This window comes from Pleurodeles waltl, chromosome 1_2 (assembly GCF_031143425.1).
Source record: "Pleurodeles waltl isolate 20211129_DDA chromosome 1_2, aPleWal1.hap1.20221129, whole genome shotgun sequence".
Lineage (NCBI taxonomy): Eukaryota > Metazoa > Chordata > Amphibia > Caudata > Salamandridae > Pleurodeles > Pleurodeles waltl.
In genome coordinates, this window is record NC_090437.1 from 163,640,487 (window position 1) to 163,664,531 (window position 24,045).

Sequence of the window (24,045 nt, forward strand, 5' to 3'; positions counted from 1 at the left end):
TAATGCTGCTGCTATTCCTTATATGCAGTGGTTGTGCCTTCCTCACTAAGCAGAATGATGGAACTACCACTACCGGCCTGGCTGTGCCATGATTGCATTGTATAGTTATTTGGTGCACTGTTGCTGGAGTAATTGGAGCATGATTGGTCACTGTCATTCCGACCAGTCCTGTGGTGCGTAAAACCTTTCATTTCACCTGTTACCTCTTGGAGTGTCTACCTTCAGTGTGTATTGTCGTTCCGCTAGTGCCTCCTGTGGACAAGGAACTGCTGATGTTCCTGATGAGGGTTCATTCACAGTCATGCCCCATGAGACTGAGGCTGATTCGCAAGACCACCTGTGACCCACTTCTTGTGAACAATTTTGCTCCAACAGGCACCATGGATGATGCTGCCTATGTGTTTGGGGGGGGGGGGGGGGTTAGGAATCCTGCGCTTGAGACTTCTGCTCCATGGGTCCATCTGCCAATCCAGTCATTGATCTAACAATGTGGAGTCATTCCTGGATGCGCTCCCATTCGCTTACTTCAGACAGTCTTCAAGATTGCAACTACTGTTAAACGATTTGACCGTTGGCCTTATTCTAAAGTTATAGGTTCATGCCAGATTGCCATTGCTGTGCTTATCATGGTCGACATGCTATCTCTTTCTATGTTTTTAGACTAGTTTTTAATAAGGTTTTAGTATGATGTTTAGCCCCGAGCATTTTAGCTTGGACTCGTGCACTCTCTTTAGCAATTTGGCATCCTTGTTACGGCAATGGGGAGGGTGTGGTGAATCCATATTAGTATTTATTGGGAAGTAGGAGATTAGCTTAGCCCTTTGGCTTGCAGGCCTGTGCTCCCATCACTAGTGACTTCTAACCTACTTAGTTTGCTCTGCCTTAACCCATTTATTTTATTTTGTCTAAAGATTTCTGCTATTGCTTACAGTTAAGGAAATGTTTTGATTTGCGTTGTCAGTGCCACTCTGAAGGCGTCACTATCAGCGTCATAATCAAGTGATGTATGCAGGTATTCACATCATATCCCTTTCCCGCTTATGTGACACTAACATAATGTACATTTGGTGGGAATTGTTTATATAATTACCTCCACAAGCCTGCCCCCTTATCTATTGTTTGGGAACATACCTGCGTCAGGGGGTCCTACATTATCTGTATGAATACATCTCACATAGACAAGGTTATCAGAGAGACTCCTTCCAGATTCCATCAACACCATCTATGCTACACGTCCTCTTGCTGCAGAAATCTGCCTTTGTGTCACTACGGAGTCTGACCTAGAAACCTCATTCAAAGGTAACAAGGGATAGGCAGGCACTTCTCGTGAACATGGTACTGGCAGATTAGGTTTATCACCAATAGCTCTATCAGGTTAAAGATCATGTTCTCTATTCTAGGGATTTTACATTTCATGTTTACTGATAGTGGGGTTCTTTGTATTCACGACCCATCTTTACAATTATGCTTTTATTATTCACTATCTTAATCATTGCAACTCATGCATTTTACCGTAGATTGCAGTCTTTTCAATAAACTTATTAAACTCTCCTGCATCTCCTTTGTTGCTTGTGTGACACTCATTGCTAACATGAGAAAAGGGTAACTTCTGTTCCATCACGACTCCCCTGAGATGTCACACTACAGTCCATGTGTCAGGCTGCTAGAAATCACCTTTTACTGTTTGGGTTTTTGGTGAGGTACTGCTTGTGAGCCCGGAAGGGTTAGGTTGACAGTTGCGACTTGTTGGAGGAGTGACTCAATTGCCTACAAACAAGTTGTGTCATCCCTAAACCAGCAGTCTCTCCTAGGAGCAAGAGTCAAACTACGATGACATGAGGGTAAGTTTCTATAGGTAAGCAAAGTTTGACAATTTAGAACTCCTCAGATGTACCATGATATATATATATATATATATATATATTTTTTCCTTTCAAGTATAGAGACATGGAGTTAAGAATGGTAAATCTATGCTTACGTATTTTCACTTACCTTCTCAGTATTTTGGTCCTTGATATTTTTCACACAATATTCTGTCCATACAATAATTTATTTTCCGTTCTGTCAGTGATCCGAAGAACGCATCACAAGTATCTATCTTTGTACCCAGTATCATACGTGGCTTTCTGCTTTCCTTTCCACTTAAAAAATATATCTATATATATATATATATATATATATATATATATATATATATAAAATAATACACTTGGTCTTTGTAAGACTCTTGCTGCCCATCTCAGCGAAGGAGTTAGACGTTGATGCCCTCAAATTGGATATCTTTTATATTGTATTTCTGGATCTATTGTACACATAATGTTTAATTATCTAAATAGATAACTTGTGCTTTCTTCAATTTTCTCTCTGTAAAAGTATTTATATTTGATTTCAAGCTGCAGTTTAACAAAAGACATTTCTAATACCTAACATAGAAGAACTCTTCATTGTAAATTGTAGATGAAATTAGGATGTCATCTTCTTTGCCTAGCAAACCTTTGCAAGTAGTTTTCACTTAGGCGTCCAGGACATGCTAATGGCCAGGGTGTGCACATACTATAAAATCACATTATTCAGGTTTTCTTGCATTGGACCTAAAGGGTTCTCTGTGGTATAATGTAAAGAGATTAAAAAGGTGTGCATTTCCTTCATATGAGCAAATATCCTTTGTCGTGACTAAATATAATACCATTGCACGCTTGTCTGCCAATTTACTATTTTCAGTCATTGCCAACAGAAATACTGGAAACCTGGTAAGTCGTACTGTGAGAAAACAGGGCTGATTGCAGAGGCCCCATAACTTTTTGCCCTCATTTTCCTCTTTTTGCTGGTGTTTTCCTGACTTTGATGGTGCCCTGGGTACTGCTAACCAGTCCCAGGGCCTGTGCTCTGTGTAAAATGGATATGCAAATTAGGCTAATTATAATTGGCTAAGTTAACCTACCTATAAGTCCCTAGTATATGGTAGGGCATGTAGGTTTAGGGACCACAGCATAGGTGGTGCACACCTAGGTGCATTGCTGAGGTGCCCAGTGTCATTTTAAAAGCAAGCCTGCCTTGCTGGCTGCTTTTAAATTAAAGTTATATGCAAATTCGACTTTGGAATTAAAGGTACTTCCAAAGTCTTAAACTACCTTATTTTTACATATAAGTCACCCCTAAGGTGTGCCCTATGTGCCCCTAGGGCTGGGTGCCATGTAACTATAAGCAGGGACTTTATAAAAATAGATTTATAAGCCCTGGTGAGGTAAAAACAGCCAAATTCGTTTTTCCCTCATTGAAGTAAATGGCCTTCATAGGCTAGAATGGGCAGACTTTATTTTAAAGTCTCCTTAAATGTTACATACCAAGAATTTGGTATCAAATTAATTGTTGTAATAAATCCCACAACTTCCAGTTGTTGGATTTAATATAACTTGTTCAGGTAAAAAGTTTAGACTTTACCTAAAAAGTTGCCAATTTCAGCTCTGCATTGTTTTTGCTGCTGTGCTCTGATTGGCCAGCCTGCAGCAGCTTCTGCCAGGCTGCCTTGATTAGGTGTGAAGTGGCCTAGCTTCACACAAAGGAATGTGCTTGGGGGAGAGAATCTCCCCTCAGCAGATGGTGAGGCAGGAAGGGGGAGGGCTGCCAAACTGGTCTTCAAAGGCAGAGAAGGACATTTGCAGCACCCAGCAACACCCCCACATCCTGCAACCCCAGACAATTAGGTGCCCCCTTGATTAGATTAGGAGAGGGCAGGAGAGGGGTGTGTTTATGATTTTTAGCCACACCAGTGGGTGGGCTCAGCCAGATGTAACCTCCAAAAATCAGATTCATCCATGTTGGATTTTTGGAGACTGTTGCCTTCTGGGATGGATTTTTGCCACACTTCCCAGGAAGTGGTCATCACAGGGGGACGACCCTGTCCCTGATTGGAGAACCAGGGCCCCCCTGCTTTTCACCCAGGAGCAAGGATAAAACTGGCAGACCTGCACCCACGCCTCAGATCCCCTCCAGAATTCAACAAGAAAGGAACTAAAGGACTGCCCTGCTGGACCCCTGGCCTGCACCTGGACCCTGCACTCAGAAGGACTGCACCAGCTGCACACTTGGGCTTCACCACAAGAAGGACTTTGCCTGGCTTCAACTGGTTCAAGGAGGGACTCCCTGTTTGCTACAGGTGAAAAATTGCTAAACCAGAGTCCCCTGCACCAACTCCTGAAGAAAGCGACCAGCTGACCACTGTCCAGTGGCCAAAAAGGAGTTTGCGCCAGGTGCATTCTGGGAGTTGAAGTCCGCACCCCCCAAGGACCATCACAGAACTTCTGGACCCTTGGGGTGAGCTGTGGACCCCAAAAGAACCTTAAAAGAACATCTGGGTGAAGCCCCAGAAGTTTGGAAAAGATTTGAGAATTTTTGGAAAAAAGCTCCAGAGAGGGACCGACCCGCCGTGGAAATTCTAGCCGGCTTGCCTCAACCGCGACCCGGCCTGACTTCGTGGTTCGTCCCGGTAAAGAAAAACATCCGAAAAAGAGACTAAGTCCGAACGTAAAAAGTTGACCGGGACCTCCCAGCCATCGTATCCGAGAAGGGCTCCACGGACGTCAGATCAAGATCCAGGTTTACCCCGGTCAAAGGATTTTCATCTCGAAAAAAACGACTAAGTCCGAAGGTAGAAATCACCACCGAGGAAACCCACATCGCGTATCCGGACAAGGGCTCCAGGAGGTCGGATTCAACTGGCAGGTTCGTCCCGGTGAAGAAAAAACTTCAAAATACAGACTAAGTCAGAAGGTAACTTTTCAACCGAGGCCTCCAGCGACTTGTAGCCGAGCAGGGCTCCATCGCGGTCGGCCTGAAGCTTTGACTTTGTCCCGGTCCTGGTGCAACCAGATGACCCGATTGGCGCTTTTTGTTTCTAAGCGCTAGAAAAATAATACTTTAAAAATTCATATCTCCGGTTCCCCTGAACCGATTTTAATCGTTTTTGTGTCATTTTAAAGATAAAAATATAAACTATTTTTATAAATTGGTTTTGGATTTTTAAACTGTTTCCTGTGTTTTATTTAATTACTGTTTTGTGATATTTGAATGCTTTACACACTGTCTCCTAAGTTAAGCCTTGACGCTCGTTGCCAAGCTACCAAGGGTTGAGCTGGGATTAATTTACTGAGACCTAACTGTACCTAGGTGGAGGTTAGGGGCTTGTTGCTAGGTGTAGGTACCTACTTGCCCTTACCAATAACCCATTTTCCAACACGTACTTAGCAGGACAATGGAGAAGAACAAACAGATACCAGTTTGCGTACACAACTGAGTGCCACAGTTACTCGTGGTAGTCAGTTTTCACAAAGTTTCTTTGGTAGTGGCCTATCAGGTTAAATTATTCAAATACCCGAATTCTGGGGTTCCATTGTGCCTTTTCTAGAACAGGGGAACGTGGATTGTTCCTCAGTCAGTTGGTTACAGCCGGTCAGTAATGTGGGCATGGACGCATGTAGATTGCACACTACCACTACAGTATGCGTGACTGTAAAGACTCAGTTTACACAGTATGTACTCTGTTTCCTGGAGGGTATCTACAAATATTAACTTGAACAATGCCACCCAGCACCTTCACTTTGAAAATGTATAAAATATTTATATGAAGATTACTGATAAGTAGGAGATGCACATAGCAATTTAATTTGTCATTGAGTCTGACTGAGACTTTTCCAAAGGTTGAAGCAGTGACAACCGTGCAAAGCCTCCACTACAAAGTTGCATGAACAGTATGTTGCTGAGAAATGAGAACCACATGTACTGGGGCCTGAATAGGTGTGAAAAAACAGGATATGTGCTGTTGCCAAATGCCAATGTGCTTGAAACGGTAAATGAATCATTACACCGGGGTTTTAAACGCAGGATAGTCAGGATAGCCAGGAACAGACCATGTTAAACTAGTCACATATTTAAATACATTTTTTGTTTTACGGATTTATGTCCAATATTAGCTTTACTTCACTTAAGACTCTCCTCATGTTTCCAGTGTAGCAATTTAGGAAAATGCAGTTAAGCATTACATTACAGCTTTTTACTCTTGCGATCCTTCACATTTAGAGATATTTAGGAAGTTCCTGAAATGTTTGCTGTATAGTGGTTGTGGGAGCAGGGATTGAGCAATGGCGTCTAGGCAGGCTTAATGTAATAGCCTCATTGCAAGCAGTGATTCAACGTATATTTAATATAGAAGCTAGGGACGTTTCCTTTCAAAAGTTTTTAATGAAGTGCTGTTCCCTTTGAGTTTCATGTATTTCAGAACATGTTGTACCTATAGACAGTGATTGGTTAGTATTGTCTTTTTGTGATTACAGTCTCTAGATGTTCTTGGACTTTCATTACCCTTCTGTATGATGTAGGTCAGTGGTTCCCAACCTGTGGTCTGGGGACCCCTGGGGGTCTGCAAAGCCCTCTCAGGGGTCCGCGACTGCTTAGAAAATGAAGTAATATTAACAGATTAGGTCCTCAGCCTTCAGTAATGACTTATTAGGGGTCCCACAGATTCCAACAATGTTTCAGTGGGGGTCCTCGGATTCCAGTTATGATGAAGCAGGGGTCCACATAGGTCAAAAGGTTGGGAATCACTGATGTAGGTCAGTGTATGAATTTGCATTCTTAGGCAGATCTGCTTAGGCCACCTGAGTAATGATTAGAATTCCTATGGGCACATTACTAATTTGTGTTTTGCCTGGAAATGCAGGTGTCCAGTCTCTAAGCCTTTCAAGAGGTCGTTTCTTCACTTTGACCAAAAGCTGGACTAACGAACTAGCAGCTGCCTATGAACCTTACCTTGCATCAGTCAACGAGACACGGCTTATCCTGTGGGACCGGAGGACAATGGAGGTTTTCACAACAGTGGAAGACACCAAAATAAGCAAAGTATTAATTCTAAGCATCGATCAAGTGAGAGGTTAGTGTCAATTTTCAAAGGTGAGTGATCGAAGCAGAAAAGCACTTGTTAATCTTGGGACAAAGGTGCTCTTCAGACTCACTAAAGGTGAATAAGCAAATAGGTATAGCCTTTTTTTTTTTTTTTTTTTTTTTTTTTAAATCTTGTTTTGGAGCCTGATTTTCGAAGACATCTTCTATTTTTAAGTCTACTCTTTGAAGTCTATTTACCATTTCCCCAAAATATATTTGCATGCAGGTACGTTCCCCCAGGGGGAAAAAACAAAAACAAAACATAAACCTGCCTGTTAATTATTATTTATCGAATACAACAAACATTGCTTTGGGTTTTTTTTTTCTGCACAAGAAACATACTTTCCAGCCCCTGTACATTTGGTGAGGTTTCATGTTTTACACATTTTGTCCAATGCTCTGTTGGACTAAGGTGAAACCAACCTTATGGAATATTAATGAAAACGCACATAGCTGTGTTTTAGGAGTATCCTATTCCCGCGCCTGCGGTTAGGACTTGCTTTTGTAAAATTCCTTTGATTCATATTTGGTAATACGGATGTTATTTACTCTTGTAAATAGGTTAGTGCTCATTTAAGTGAAATTTGGTGAGTGAAAATGTTTGCCACTTAGGCCAATAGTCTTCAAAGTTTTTGTTTTGTGTGGCCCTTTAACATTTGTTTTCAGCATACATGTTACTTATTGGTGTCTTCACCTTCATAACCTTTAAACAGACTTTTAACTTGTGTGTGATTGTCACCTTCTTACCTGCATCCACGTGTCAATATTTATCAAGTGAGATAAACACATGTGCAAGATCTTCTGGAAGTAGTTTTACTTTTTTTTTTTTTTTTTTTTTTTTTAAACTTTAATAGCCATTTAACCGGCTCAGCTAAAGGCACAGAAAGGCTGTCCTTAAACTGGAGATTTTTCAAGCAGTACAAGTCGAATTATACTTTGCTATTTAGTCTACTAACCTGATAATTGGAGCACTGTTTAACAAAAGTATTTTAAATTCTGTGCACAAAGGGCTAAATAACTTTGCAGTATTGGGATGTTTACTAGTGAAGTGTGTCCTTGCTTTAAACAAAACAGCATATGCCAGTAATTAGTCTATCATCCACAAAAGGTTTTCTATAACTTATGAACCATATAATTTATTTTGAACATTACTTGTATTTATATTTTTACAAGACCACACTTGTTTAAATTAACTTTATGCTGTCATCCTCGCACTGTGCGGATGCAGTAAAACAGCAGCTAGTTGACCCGGTCCTTGGAATATCAAGATGGTTTTTATTTAGTTTTGGTCCCACAGAGTATTTGAAATGAAGGTGTAAAATACCTCTTGCTTTGCATCAAACATGCTGATGCACTCTTCAATTCACATATTGCTCAAATTATGTTCCTGTTTGAGTTTATATCACTAAAACATTTAGCTATTTTGGCAACAACAAAATCTCAGATCTACTTTGATTGTTGCCCGCTCAACCTCTGCATCTCTGGTGTACGTCCATTTTCATTGGTTTAGTTGACATTTGATCATTGGGTGTGTATAGTTTACATTACCACTTGATCTCAAAGTATTTTTGTGTTTTGGCCCTTTCCCTTGCATAGCAGGGGACTTAAATATGCTAGTTTGATATTCTTTTATGCACCTTTTGGATATCATGGAAAGACCTTACTGTATGGGAGAGAATATTTTTGTAATTCCTTCATTTCCAGTTCCGGTGCTATTTTGCTCCTTCAATTTGCTTGCTTATAGTTGACTCCTTGTGTTGACCATAATCAGACCGTGCAAACATTTAAGGTTGGGTACCCGGCTGTTCTGGCACAACACCTTGGGCCTCACTCACTGATCTATGACAAGCAGAGACCTTTACCTGCCTTTAGTCCTAGACTGTGCTAGCTTCTGCGTTCCTTATGATGTGCTGAAGAGGGTGGATAATTTTGACTGTAGTATACAGTATTTCCTTAATTGTTGTAAATGGTGGGTCAACCTACTACTTAGGCTTAAATAGCATTAAAAACATAGCACCCCTGAGACCCCTTTCCTACTGTATTCGGCTTTGGAAAACTACCGAACTCGAACCATTCAGGGTGTCAATAAGAGAACTCTTAGCATCGCCCCAAGGTCCGAAGAAAATCCCATGGCTGAAGGAGATGAAAGCTGCTTGGGACAACCTAGGTTTTCCCCTCTATTGGAAACCCCTGAGATGATCCCCTCTAATGCAAGACAAATTGTCAAAAAAAGGTATTGGGAGAAAACCAATGAGGATTTACTGCACCGTAATAGGGCGGACAGGTTAACATCAGAATTCCTCCAGCTCAAACACGAACCCCGGTCCGAGAGCTTCATGGATCTCCCTATACCTGCATATGCTCGTACTCTATTTCTCCAGCTAAGATATGGCATCCTGCCGATTAATAGCTTCACGGCTTGCTGGTCATCAAATATTTCTCTGACTGACAGATGCATATTTTGCCACCATTGCAAGGAAACAACTGAGCACATGCTGTTTTTCTGCCCCCTTTACAAGAGCCCTAGAGGGAGGTGGATTATCCCCCTTTGTAAAAACCTATTATTGCAGGACCGAGCTAACGCCACCAGAATATGCAGATACAATACTTCTACATTGGTAGTTAGCGCAGTCTCCAAATACTTAACTGAAGCCTGGTCTATTCGTTGTCGGTACATATCAGCCACGGGTTCCTGAATCAGTTTTCTCGCATACAGAAGGTGTTTTTTACATGAAATTTACATTTTTGATTAATTTTTAAATCTTCAGATACAATAGGTACTATGCCATTGAAGTGAACTTTAGCAAACTTTTATGAGGTCCTTTCAGGAATCTTTGTTACGAACCTGTATGCCCGTATAGGAAAAGATGAGACCTTACAAGTTTATAGAGATGTTATTTTAGTCGAATTGCTATAATATTTAATTTTTTACAAAAACCTAATATCCAAGTATTTATTATACAGTTTTTATTGTTTTTAAGTATGCTTAAAGTTTTAATGCCAAGCAGCACATTGTCTATTTATATGATTGCAGGTTTTATGTTTCAACAGTATTACCTACGTTCAAATGGTGCAAATTTTACTATGCAATACTTTATTATGTAAGAGTGTTTATCCTTTCTTTTTGTATTTTAATGGTCTAAATTTCTAGACCAAATAAATAAATACTACCTGCCCTTGTTTAGAGGACCACTCTGGTAGCTTGCCACCTGCTGTCTTCATGTAGCAATGTTTCCCTTTTAAAATAGCTTCAAACAGCTGTAGGACACTGTCATACATAAAAACTGCCTTTTTGTTTTGAGTTTAAGCACAGGATTCTTGCAGTATTGGTGATTAAGGTTAACTTTGGTTGTAACCAAGGCTGCTTACGGGCACAGTACAAGGAAGGGTGCAGTTGATTTATGTGGAGCTGTACTACATATCTATGTACAGTATATTCCTTGCTTGCATGTTTATTGAATATTAATTTCCAATTGTGCTATCTGTTACTAATGACCATGCATACAGACCTACGGTTTGGGAAGGTCACGTTATAGTGTGTAAGATGGGTTGCAACAATTTTTACAGCTCAGCTTGAACTGTGATAGGCAGTACTTCATGCTGGTAACTTCTGATGCCAGATCTTTGCAGTTTGCTACCCTTCTCCACTAGTGCTTGGAGCCCAGTAACTCTTGAAGATATAATTTCCTTGAATGTACCTTCCCTTCCATATTGATGGGTAAGTATTTGAAAATGTGTGAATCTTACATGAGTCTTTCCAGAGAAAGTTGTCCCCAGCCCACCTCCACATGTTACTGATGGTGTGAGTGGCAAACTCAAACTGCTTCAGTCTCATCTGTGACTGCCAGATCTGTGCCCTATTCCATGGATGCAGTCTATAAAAAAATAAAAAAAAGTTACGTGTACAGCATCGACAACTCCCTGAGTTTTCAAGTGTATTAGTTTATATAGTACAACCCAATTGAGGGGGCATTTTCATCCTAGTCACAATCACATTCGCAAAGACCATCCCTCTGAGCAATAAATCTACATTTATTGTCCTCACTACCTTAAAGGCAGTTTAGGTGGGGGACATAGGGGTTTGTTGGGGGAGCTCAGGGTTTCACAAGCATTTCCACCCATTCCACAGAGCTTCTGTTATTTGATCTTTTTGCCAGGACTGAATCCAGCACCCACATTTGTAAACTCATTTTACAATGTTCTCTGTGACTATATACTTAACAAACCTGCTTTAATGAATTAATTATATTCATGCCTGTTATTTTCTTCAGTTGTTGTTACCACCTTATTCCAGAAAACCTGTCTGGTGCACACATGTCATACGTAAGAAGTCATCCTTGGCTTCACCACATCCACTGTAGATGGACATATTTCCCAGGTAAAGGCCAGAATACAGTGGGGCAATTATGATCTGTGTAAGTAATGTGAATTGCATTAATTTGAAACAGGCTTTTGGGGGATAGCTTTTTGGCTTTCCGCTCAGTTTCAGGTCTTTTGGGGGGGGGGGGGGGGGGGGAATATGCCACCTAACTGTCCCAAGCTCTGCCTGTATCTTCCCTATCTTGTTCCATTACAGCACAGAGCACAGTAATCCATTTTCTACACACTCCCTAGCCAGTGGTCTTTGCATGTTGAACTGGGGGCGCAAGAAATTTGTTCCAAATAGAGCGAACTTTATGCCCTACCTTGACATATTGTATAAATTAGCCCGTTCTAACCCACAGTGCTCTTGTCGCCTCAAACATAAATCTGTTTCAGAACAAACCACCAGCAGTTTTGCATCACCTTTCTTGCATATTACAAAGACATACGTTCTTTACTATATCTCGGGATGGTTTGAGTTCAAATGGGAATGTCTCCTGCAAAGGGGGATCTCTTCAGGACTTTGATAGAAGGCCACCTATGCCACAATTCTGCAGCCCAACAAACCAGGTCCAGAGCACTTCCCAGAACTACACGACCCATCATAAATATCTCCAGTAATGTGTATATCATATCTATGCCTGCTAAGAGCTGCTTCTCGCAAGGCCATCCTCTAGCCAATGCATCACATGCTGCACTTACACTGCCATGTAATACAAGAACCTATCTGGAAGGCCTAGACCTCCCTCCTCTCATGGTTGTTTCAGTATATCTAATGCCACTAAAGTACCAAAGTGCAAAACAGACTAACCTATGGAATGTCACCCTAGGAATTAGTCATATTGTGTTCTACAATACATTTAAAACAGTGAAGGGAAAGACCATCTTTGCTACAGATATCCAGCCCATATCGAGAGGGGGATTGTTTCCTAAATTTCTACAGTGGCTCAATACAGCCATCACTCTGCCCATAGTGTGTATTGCGCTCATTGCGATTCCCCACACTCACTGGTATATGCAACTGCTTTGATCCCTCTCCAGTCCTACACTTATAGGCAAGTTATTTTTCACCAGTGCGTCCTAATCTATCTAAGGGAACAGCCAGGATTTACTGCAGTTAGTTTGTAGGCAAACGTCTCCAGTTCTTCCAGTAAGTGAGGAACAGATCTATGAGAATCACTTCAATATAGCTACATATTGTCTTTATACGTGTAGACCTGTCACACCCACTTGAATGCTGCCAGGGAGAAGCCTCCTTCGCAGACTACAGCCTAATGGCTCAATAGCCATCACAAATAATAATGGCTTTAGCAGACAACCCATCCTGGCTCCCATTTCTAAAACCCTTGAGTCAGATCTTATGCCTCCTGTATGAACTTTGGGCCCTAGGTTCCATAGGTTGCAATATAACGGAGCATAAGTAGGTAGGGTCAAGCCCATACCCTTCAAAGACTACATGAAACCTCAGTTCAGTGTGTCAAAGATGCATTCCAAATCCAGGGACACCTAAGCCCATTCATCTGAAGATTCCAACTCTTGCATAACATGCCTTAGTCTCCTTTTATTTCCAGTTTTCCTAACTTGAATAAACTTTGCCTGGTCAGCAGCAATCTGTAAACCTATTACCTGAAAAGGTCTATTGGGAAGTACTTTACGTCAGTTTCACATCAGAGTTGAGCATAAATAGTGGCCTGTAGGCCATAAGCAACTCTTGATCTTTGCCCTCCTCCATGAACATTTAGTATTCCGGAGTAGGCATCGCCTGATCAAACTGTCCAGGGATGCAGTCTGTTGCTAGTATCTTAGCTTTATTCATACTCTAATGCCTCTGGGGCCTGCAGTGTTAAATGTTACTCTATCAAACACTGGGGGAAAAAGGGGTGGGGGAAGGGGGTCCTTATCTCTTATATAATGTCATCTGATGGGACATTCGGTCTCTGAGAGGTGTGCTTCCCCTCTTCATTGATGTAACCCCTTTCTACAGCCCCCACCCAACTTCATTATAAGTTTGTGGTTATTCCCTCCAATACTAGGCTAACATTTGAACCGCTTTGTCCCCGTTTATGAACAGCTTCTATCTACATTGCATATTTTTATATTTATCTAATCTTTCCCAGATGTCAGTCTCATCAAGATCACACTTTCTCTGGAGGCTGAAGGATCTGTCATCCGTTGTTTCAGCAGTGCCTGTGGCTTATTTTTCTAGTTCTAGTGCTCTGACCACCTGCAAAACTATTTGAGCCATACATTTCCACTCTGACTCATGATTGTGTGTGAAACATGGAGTGCTAGATTTCTTCATGAGTTCAACAAAGGCCCGGTCTGTCAATATCTCGTTACGTATTTGCCATGATGGTATGCACAGTTTGGTACATCGTGGCCTCAGGGTTGTAAGCAATAATATTTAATCAGAAAGGAACCTATTTAAACCGTTTTCTAACACTGTTACATTTTCCCTACTGTCAAGCATGCAATCTAACCTGCTGTGGCCCCAATGCCCACTTGAGAAGTAGAAATGCCTTTTATAACTTCAGGGGAGAATCTTCAAATGTCCACTAGCTCAAAATCACTAATATGCTTCATTTAATGCCATCTCCATACTCAACTTAATCCCAGGTCTAGGGTGAAGTTTATCCATTCTCAAATTAAGAACACAATTATAGTCCCCAGGACTGATTTATTTTGCCGTTCTTGTAAAGGGTGATTAGCCCCCTTTTTTCAGGGAAGAACGTTTTATTTGGGCACATATTTATTAGACAGGTGTCCTATCTTTCCAACATGCCAACTATTACATGTATCCCCAGTGGGTCCGTAAGTGTATCTAAGAGCTTAGGATGAGGTGTTCTCTACTATCCATGTCATTACCACTGGCATAATTTGAGGATGTGGCCTTGAACATATGCCCACCCTTTTTCTTTTTACCCAGTTTGTTTGCCTCTGCCCTAAACAGATGTTTCTTGTAGAATTGCAACCTGGACTTAGAACCACCTGATTGCACCCTATATCTGTTGGGGCAGTTCTAAGCTCCCTCACATTCTTAATGTTCTTTTCATGACTTGCGTTCATTAGGCAGGTAAGGGTATTCCCAAAAGATCCTACTGCAGCTTGCTCTCTTGAGATTGTTCATCTACTTTATTTCCCTTTGCTCATAGTTATCCTCTGCTTGTCTGGTATACTCATACTCTGCACATTTGTGATCAGACATGTGAACCTAAACTTCTCACATTTTCCTACCCCCTGAAGCAGGCAAATAGACCCTCAACTAGTGGTGTGACCATTTGTGTCAGCAACTCAAGGTTGAGTGACTGCAGTAAACTCATTCATTCCCGTATAGACTCATCCCTCTCTCCAATAAATCAAAGTAACCTCTCAATCTTTAGGCAGACTATGTTGGGTATGGGTCATAACTGTAACAAAAAACTCCCTCCCAGAAATGGGCCACCAGCTTGGTAACCCCCAACAAGAGGGGAAGGATGACCCCAGTGAGCAGACATGGCTCATCCTTCGAAAGAGACATTAACTGCCTAAACTTTATCCCCAGTTTCAAACAAATGCTCAGTCTTGGGCTGCATCCATAAATCTCACCAGAATTACCAAATCTTTTTAGATCCTACTCATCCCATAACAAAAACATTGAGTGTCACTTTAATCAATTTCATCACCCTTTCAAGTTGTACATTTCACTGTGCCAGGGTCAGATCCTCCAACTATCACTCCAACTCTTAATCCAGTTGTTTAATCTCCCAGGCCGGATACCATGCTTGGCATGTCAACCAGTGGGGTCTCCAGCAACAGCATGTCCTCAGGGCAATTCTTTCTTCCTATCGTACCATCATCTTGGTTTGTCACCCTGGGGGCCGTTTTTGTTCATTCCAGCTACCTTGAGATGCCTGTGGCCTCAGTCTACTCCTCCCTCTTGACTCCGAGCACCCTGCACGTGACAGTGCCTCTTCCTCTCATTCGTGTCTTTTCTAACATTTCTAGCCAGTTCCACACCTCATCCGCTTGCTCAAAGTGACTTTTTCCCTGCACAATGACCAGGACGAATCAGGAACATATACTGTACATTAATTGCCCTAATCTGTTTCACTGCAGGAGGGTTCTTTTCTGTAATTGTACTTTCCTACTGTATTCTCAGTACACTGAGATGGTGCAGCCAGACTAGTAGAGAAACTGACAACTGAAATACTGAGTATGTAATCTCTCAATGCTGGAGGAGGTGCCCCTGGTGGTGACCTTCCCACCAGTGCTTTATGAACCGTTTCACACAATCACAAAATTCCGACAGCCCCTGTTTCTAGTCTCTATCAATTCAATTAATATTTGTTGCCTTCGTTAATGCTATTTCCAGGAAGGTGAGGGATTGAAGATTGTGACGAGTGGGTTTGGCGTCCTCCGCTAAAATTTCCATTGAAGTAGTTGACATTGACAGTTTAACCAGGTCAGTGTGAAGTAGGTTAACCTCCTCAGAGGCACTCAATTTTCCCCTTCAGTGACTGTTCACATAGCTTTTTTATTAACTGTTGAGTTGGCTGTCTCTGGCCCTTAATCTGTCTAGTTGCCCTCCGTGGGAGAGGCTGCAGGGTGCTGCTGTGCTGCAATTGTTTTTTTTTGCCTTGCACCATCTTGTAGATATGTCGCTGCATGGAGACTTGCTGTCTTGTACTGTGGGGGTGCTCCAGTGTATCTTAGCGATTCGTTCTACACCAGGGCCATCCACTGTCCAATAGCCCATCCTTATCACACTTCAGTCTCCATGAATGCAGGTGGTCCACTCACCCAATTTCACAGTACAGAACCAGTCCTTGCTCCCTCCTGTATAAGGACCTCGCAGAATAATCATCTCTGCAGGAATTGTCTGTCACCATCAGAGCATCCCAGAATTGACCATGATTCCAGGGCTCGGATACAACTTGCAGTCTGACTTAACTTTATTTCATTTTAGCTGTTCCGGTTGTGTTCCGGGAGTGGGGACACACCTAGACAGCTCTCAGCCTCACAATGACCCCTCAGTGCAGCAGACAATCACTCATCCAGTGCCGGCCTCCTTCATGCCAGCCAACCCCGATCACTCTAGTATTGACAGTGGCCCTAAGGGAGCCCAGCTCCCATATTCAGCAATCCCCTGGGAAAGAGGGACAGTCACAGCTGGCTCCACAATTCTGCCAGTCCACCAGACACTCCAGTCTTTTACTGCAGGTGTAAGGGGATTGGGGGGGGGGCAGCAGAGGGCCTGTGCAGCAATCCTCTACTTGCAGCCCACAGAAGCCTCCGCTTACGCAATTTCCATCAGGGTGGCTGACTGCCTGCTCCAGGTTCCCAATACATCCAGGCCTCAGATTCCAAAACATTGCTGTGCCACCTCTGTGTTCTGGCCTCTACTCCACCTCTGAATCCTCAGGAGGGGATCCAGGAGTCCCATACTCCCTGGCTGAACCTGTTAAGACGGCAACCCCTTGGCCATGCTCTGGACAGTTTCTCTGTGGGGAGAAACACCACAGTAACCCGGACACATGACCTTCATTTCAACAGAGGAGCCCTCTCCTTACAAACTATGGACACAGGAGAACTGGTTGCTAGGTGAGACTGTGAGACTGAACTGACCCACCCAACCCCTTTTTTCCTTGTTTCTTTCTTTAAAAAAAAACAAAAAAACAGAACAGTAGAAGGCTGAGCTGCCAGCAAGGGCACAGTGAAGCCACCCTAGACTGACCCATCTGGTGAGTCAAGTAAAAGACCAGTGGCGGTCTGCTGGTTCCTGATCACCGCCTGCAATACGGCAAAGGGCAAGTATCTAAAACATCCCTACCAGGGGAAGATTGATGGATACACTTGAACAGTGGAAACTCCTCTGGAGGACACAGGACCCTTACCTCCTGAGAACACTGCCCTCATGGTGGCGATCCAACAGTCTAGGGGAAAAACCTGGCCGAAATGAAAGCGATCACTGTAGACCTACTATGGAGGGTTGATGATGCAGAGAATCTGGCAATGTGCAACAACCTTATATTTTTAGTTTTTCTGGAGGGGACTAATGTGGCAGACTTCCTGGAAGAGTAGCTTTGTACTACCTTCATGTCAAGCAACTTTTCCTCCTGCTTTGTGATTGAGCAAGCACATAAGTCCCTTGCTGCTTAGCTGCTGCCGGGGTGACTCTCGGAGAGGACTCATTGCATGCTTATTAAACTCCCATGATTGAGACGTAATAGTTAGAGAAACATGGAGACAGTTATCTAGGACTCCTCTGGAATCATGATGTTCCTCATCTATTCCTGTGAGATGCAGACATAAGTGTTCCTTTGATGCAGTTAAGGCCCAACTCTGTGCAATCCACCTCCAGTACATGCTGCTTTCCAACATCAAGTTGAAGGTGATCTTCAAGAATAAAACTTTCTACTTTGAAACTCCGGAGGAGGCCCAGAGGTGGCTGGCGGAGAGACCTCGCCTTTCTTCTGATAGACCCCACTCCTCCTGAAATTCCTAGAGGGAGTGGACTAGGAGTCGGACCCAAAACCCGGTCCTCGAAACACAAACAATGGGCCCAATCAGGTAGTGGAGGGGGGTAAATCTCTGGAGAGGAAGCAGCTGGAGAGTGAGCCTCAGTCAGAGTGGAGGACAGACGAGAGAAACTTCATTCCAAAACCGGCAGCACAGAGGGGAACATTCATCTGGTGTCCATGGAGGAACAGGGTCATGGCTCGGGTAGGAATACGCTTCATTCTGGGTGAGGCATACTGAACTAGCTGAACTTCAAAAAGTTGATTTATATGAAGGGTTTGGGGCAATGGAGCCACAACAGTCAAGGTTTTAGGGTCCTCTGTTCTGCATGGAGTGGAGGTGCTGATGTGACCCATGAGATGAAACCCTATTAACTCCTTTTATTCCCACCTCATTACTTCCTTTTTTTTTTTTTTTGCTTAGTTCTATTAGGGAGTGGTGTGTATTGATTGATAGTGTGCTAAGGTGTCTTGGAAGAGCGCAAAGACAGATTGTGAGACCAGTTGAGCAAGAGGGCCCTGTTCTCCTCTGACTCAGTCCTGAGATCTGGCAGTGTGGTTGTGTGCAGTGTAACTCAGTTTAGGATAGGTTGTTAGTGTTTGCATTAAGGGTGTTTAAGGTGGGCTGCAGACCTCTCAGGCCTGGTCCTGTGGTATAGTTGCTTTTTTCAGACATATGGGTTAATACATGCAAGGTTAGTGAGGTGGGGTGCTGGGTTGTCCTAGTTGAGTTAGACTAGTTAGTGTTTTTTTTTTTGCTAGTTAGAAAAGTAGGAAGGATCACTGATTTGGTGTAGTGCTCACTTTAATGGTCAGGTAGGGACTGATGCTGCAGCACAGACATAATGTACAACACTGACTTAGACCGTGTAGGTTTGCTCTATTCTTACATGGAATGTCAATGGTAAGGGTAACAAAATCAAGGTCTTCCTACAGCCTAAATTAGATGACTAAAACCGGACGTGGTTCTCCTGATGGGGACCTAATGTCATTTCCTAGCCATAGGGTGTTAGACCACATTAGCCAATGCGGTTGTTACCTTGGGCACCTGGGGAGTAGCAATATTTGTCCGAAAGACACCACCTTTCCAGATTCAGAAGTTGTGGGTAGACCCTACTGGGACGTATGCAGCAGTTCTGGGCCTTTGGGAAAGAATAGATGTTAAGATAATTTGTCTACGCACCCTGCACCTTCAGCAACCTACCCTAGAGAAAGTTATTAACATATTTCTGTAAATAGTCCTTGCTACACATGGGAGGGGGATTTGAATCCTATGTCCCCTGATTTAGAGCAGGCACCACCCCAAACACACCCAGGGAAATGCGACTAGCCTGATTAGCAAACACTAAGGCTTTCTGATCTATGGTGTTGCCATCATCCAGAAAATAGAGGCTACTGTTATTACTCAGGGATGCATAAAGTATTTTCTGGGTTAGATCTTCACACCAGCGGGAGAGGTGGAGTTTACCTAATAAGCAGAATAACTGTCTAAGGGGGGGACTGTCTGCTCACTCCCCGCTCTGGCTTTCACTGGGACAAAAGCTCCGATGTTGTGGGTTGAGGTGGCATCTGAATGCAGGGGAAATTTGAGGTGAGACTGTCTCGTAAGCTCAGTCGATACCGAACTTAATTTTACAAACAATAGGGAACTCAGTGGTTGTTCTGTGGGAAGCTTACAAGACTGTTAAGGGACCAAACACAAAACATCATTGCTGTCAAGAAAAAAAGTCATGAGAGATAGAGGAACTTGAACTAAGACTGACACGACCGAGGATGCGAATGCAGCTTAGTGGAACCCCCTGGTCACAAGTAAAATTTAGGCCATGCACACTGGATATCTGTCTTTGGCGCACAACGAAGCACAAAACAAAATCTTAGCCACAAAACACCAGAACTGATACCTGTGACAAGGCGGGAAAGCTGTTAGCAGGGCTAGGTCAACAGAAGGTTGAGGTCTGATGGGTGCGCCAAATAGTGGAGAGACATAGTAAAACCTGTACAACAGACAAAACAATAGCAGAGGAATTTGTGAAATTCTATGAAGCCCCTTTATAAAGAATTCTTACTGGCTGAGCCAGAACACATTGAGTATCTGAACACAGTGGCCATGCTGACCCGGAGGAACCCTTGAGGCAATCTCCCTTACTGAATTACAGGCAGCCATAGCAAAGATGGACTTTGGTAAAAGCACCGGGACCCAATGGTCTCCTGGTAGAAGTTTTAAGAAACATGCAAATATATTGGCTCTCCATCTGCTACAAATGTATTCAATACATAAACCAGGGAAATTAGCCACAAGTTGTGCATCCTATTGCCAAATCTCAGTACTTAATGTAGAGACTAAGATCCCGGCTCCAGTACTAGCTACCAGGCTCATATGAGTTATCTCCTCCCCACCCCCCTCCCCCTTTCCCCACAAACACCACTCTGGCCTTATGCCCTGGTGATCAACTAAATCCTTTGAAGACATCATAATTATCTAGTGGAGGTCTAGCCTTTTCAAGACCCCCATATATTCATATCCATGGATGCTGAAAAGGAATTTGATGCAGTACATTGGCCTTTTCTGATACAAGCGTTGCAATTGGCTTTGGTCCACAATTTTTTACATGGGTAGTGGTGCTCAGTCACCCAGGGCCGCAGTAAGGGTTAACAGTTTTCTATCAATGGAATTCCACATAAAGAGGAAGACCCGGCATGGTTGCCCCTTGTCTCCCTCTCTTCCTGTTTGCCCTCGTTCTGGAACCACTGGCCTGGATAGTCTGTGACCACCCAATCATTAAGGGCTTCAGCATTACTGGGTCTCTGATGCCAGAGGAAAAGATCTCGCTGTACATGGATGACATCCTTCTATCCCTCACTTGACCGAAAGAGTGCACAACATTGTCAAACATTCACTCCCCAGTCACAGATCTTGGTTGAATCCATTATTTGTTCACCATACCACCCCAGTTTTGGCCAGACATATGCAAATCAATCTTAACCTTGCTACCCATGGGAATAGTCCAGCCAGAACTGCCAGGCCAGGTCCTCCCTGGACCAGAAACAAGCGTCATGTGACCGGTTTCAGGATATCGCCTGATAGAGCCTAAAATTGAGTGATGTCCCTTGTGTTATAAGTCATCAGAATGTGACAGTTTGTTTTACGTTGGACAAAATATTAAAAGCTTAATGTAGAGGCCTCACTGACACAATTTAAATTTGCACTTGCTTGTATTTTAGAGTTTGACTTGGGTGGTATTTGAATTAAATTACTTGTTAGTGGGATAGAATTGATATTCAAGTATAATTTAGGCTTTAGACTAATAGTGCATATACAAACAAAATAGATTTTCTTGATTTATGAATGAGTTACAAAATATGAGCAGAAATGAGAAATGTAGTTCTGTACTTAATGAAATGCAGTAACAAAACAATTACATTTGAAATGTATCTCTCATAATAAAGAAATCTTATAAATATAAGTTGAACCCATAATTTTGCGTATTGTTTTACTAAAACGTATTAAATGCATTATAATTTCCTTGTGTTAACCTAGAAGAAAGTTCACGTTGGGAAATAAATTGGCATTTCTAATACTGTAACAAATTACGAACTTCAACAGGCCTTACTCATGCCCTCATGAGAAGCTTAGCAAGTTAGTAATAGGCCCTTTTGCTTGAAGCATAGAGAGAATGTAGAGCAGTGTCCTAGATTGAAGCACATTGTTGAACACGAGCTGGTAACATATACAAATGTTTCAAATGTGTGAAATCAAACAGATGGAAGGTGTTCCCATGACAGACTTGGGAAAGAAATGGACTGTTGCAATTTGGTGTCTGGTGCTCGATTGTCATTGGATGATGCCCTTTCAACGTGACATGAACTGATGTCCCTAATGAATCCTAATGCTTTGTGAATTCTAAAATGTCAATGGACATTTGAATTTTGGGTCAGTCCTGAGCAGTGCCAGATAGAACTTTGGTCAGTCCCAGAGAAGATCCCAGCTGCGACCCTGATGTCTAGCTTATTCTGATGCTTTGCTGATGAACTCCTGACTGCTTTATCCCTTGGAGAGGTATTCCTCCTCTCTGCTATTGCTCCTTTGGAATGCCCCATTACACTTAGAAATCCTTGATTTTTTTTATTCCTCCAGAAGACTCTTGATCAAGCGTCTGACATGCTAACTTTTTCTTATTTTTGTTCACCTTCGTGACCTGCTGCCTGAGCTTTTTTTTTAACAATTTCTTTTTTTTTTTTTGTCGCTTTTGTGCTTTGTATTTTGCTCGCATGTTTCTACCCACGTTTCCCTGGTTTGGTTAGCTGTGGGGTTGGCCTGTGCCCAACCAAAGATTGACTCTGCTAACTTGATTTGACTGATTAATTCTGAGCAACATATTATCTTAGTAACCTAGATATTTTTCTTTATCATATGCCTTATTCTTTTTTTAATGCTTAGTTTTGTTTGCTTAAACTTGTTTCACTACCTTGAGCAACCTTTTGATAATTATGTATCTTTCAAATTTAGTTTTGTGCATTGTCTTCATGACTTTGAGCTTGTGTTTGTAATAAATCCCTTAACTTTATTCCTGATTGGAGTTTTCTTCCGTGTTCACTTGGTGGTGGTATTAAATTTCTAGGTATGTATTAAGGGTTCTACCTTACTCTATTGCTGGGTCAAAAGTTCAGTCAACCTTGGTGAGCATTTGATTCCTGAGAAGAAAGAAAAATGCTCCCACAGCTCTGGTAGCAGAATGGTGTTTTTGTCCCCTTAGAGGGAGAACCTTTACTTGTGTAATGTAGGGAGTAAGGATTAACCCACGATATTGCCCAGTCCAAATATAGCCCACCCTGTATTTCGTCCCATGGTCCGTTCCAGAGATTGATGAAGTTCCAGCGTCCTGCCTACAAGTAACACATGCATGAGTATTAACAGGGTTTTGCGCATGCATTGCTTTTGGCTTCAAGGATGTGGTGAAGTGTGGTGTTGTGTAGTGTTTTGCAGAGTTATCATACTCAAAGTGATGGTGGGACATTTTAGTGTACATTTGCACTGATATTGGTCATCAATATTGTTGCGATTGGTTGAGAATAGCTTGCAAAGAGGATTGTGGGATTGAAATGACTTCCTGATTCGGGTAAGTCATTGTGATTCATTGAATTTGAGCAAAAGACATTTTTCAAGGCATTGAGAAGTGCGCTAAGATGTTTATGCCAGTTAGGGTGCAGAAGCCTCACCCGAAAGAACTCCAGCTTATGTGTCATCATTAAAAGGAGTTTCTGCATGTTTTTTGTTTGAACAGTGGTGCAAAATAACTGAGAAGGTGAGTGCCTTTGCTTTTCCCTTTAATGGAACACTTACTTTGAGAATGTTACACAATTTGTGATGAGTATTGTATGAGTCTAAACCACCCCCAAGAACTGCACAATTAGAATCCCCTAGTATGTGGAAACTTATTGTAAAACAGAATTGCAACATTTGAGAACAGTATGCAAAAGGTCATTAAGACCGCAGAGGCTAGATGGGATAAACAAACAATGTGGAGAGCAGGTATATTAGATGAAATGAGAATGTTTCCTGTTATTTCAAGTGAAGATGAAAGCACTAAGCTTAAGACCCGGAAGAAAGACAGCACAAGATAAGAGTAAAAAGACAGTTACATATGAGTGATTCAGAGGATGAGTTCATAAATTAGTTAATGATGAATTGTCCCTCTACCTTATGCAGTTGAGGCAGAAACGAGAAGTGAAGCAGTGCAGCGTATAGTCCTGAATGTGCCGACTGCTTCAATTGAGCAAACCCTGAATCAGATAGTTCCAAGTACACCTGCAAATACAGTGACACACATGCCTGTGGTTTATCAACATCTCCTGACTGTAAATACAGTTCGGTCTGAATCAAGTCCAATTGTGAATAGAGTAGTACCAAGTCCAGTTGTTAATCAGGTTATGCCAAATCCTCATATGAATCAGACAATGCAGGCAGTTAGTGACTACCCCTGTGCAAAATTAATAGGAACAAGCCTATGTCTGTTTACGTCAGTATAGACAATGTCAAAAACTACCCTAAGTCAAACAGGACAGTTTCAGTACTGTTTTAATAGGTCAAATTGCTGGAATGACAAATCCCCAAAATCAGCCAACTTTTACGTATCCCGATACATTAACATTTCCAGTGACTATAGGTCGAGTTGTTCCCTTGTTTGCTTCAGGTAATTCTAGAACTGATGCCTATTCAATAAATGTGGCGATTGTTCCTGAAAAAAGTTAC

At 42.3% G+C, this 24,045-nt stretch overlaps 1 protein-coding gene across 1 annotated transcript in view; it reads left to right on the forward strand.

Annotated features, from left to right (window-relative positions):
• LOC138298467 (low-density lipoprotein receptor-related protein 2-like) overlaps positions 1-24,045 on the forward strand; it is a 1,267,625-nt gene that overhangs the window by 537,306 nt on the left and 706,274 nt on the right. The window contains exon 15 of the mRNA XM_069236878.1: positions 6,716-6,925. Within this exon, the coding sequence (XP_069092979.1) occupies positions 6,716-6,925 (210 nt within the window). The remainder of the gene's footprint in view (positions 1-6,715; positions 6,926-24,045) is intronic.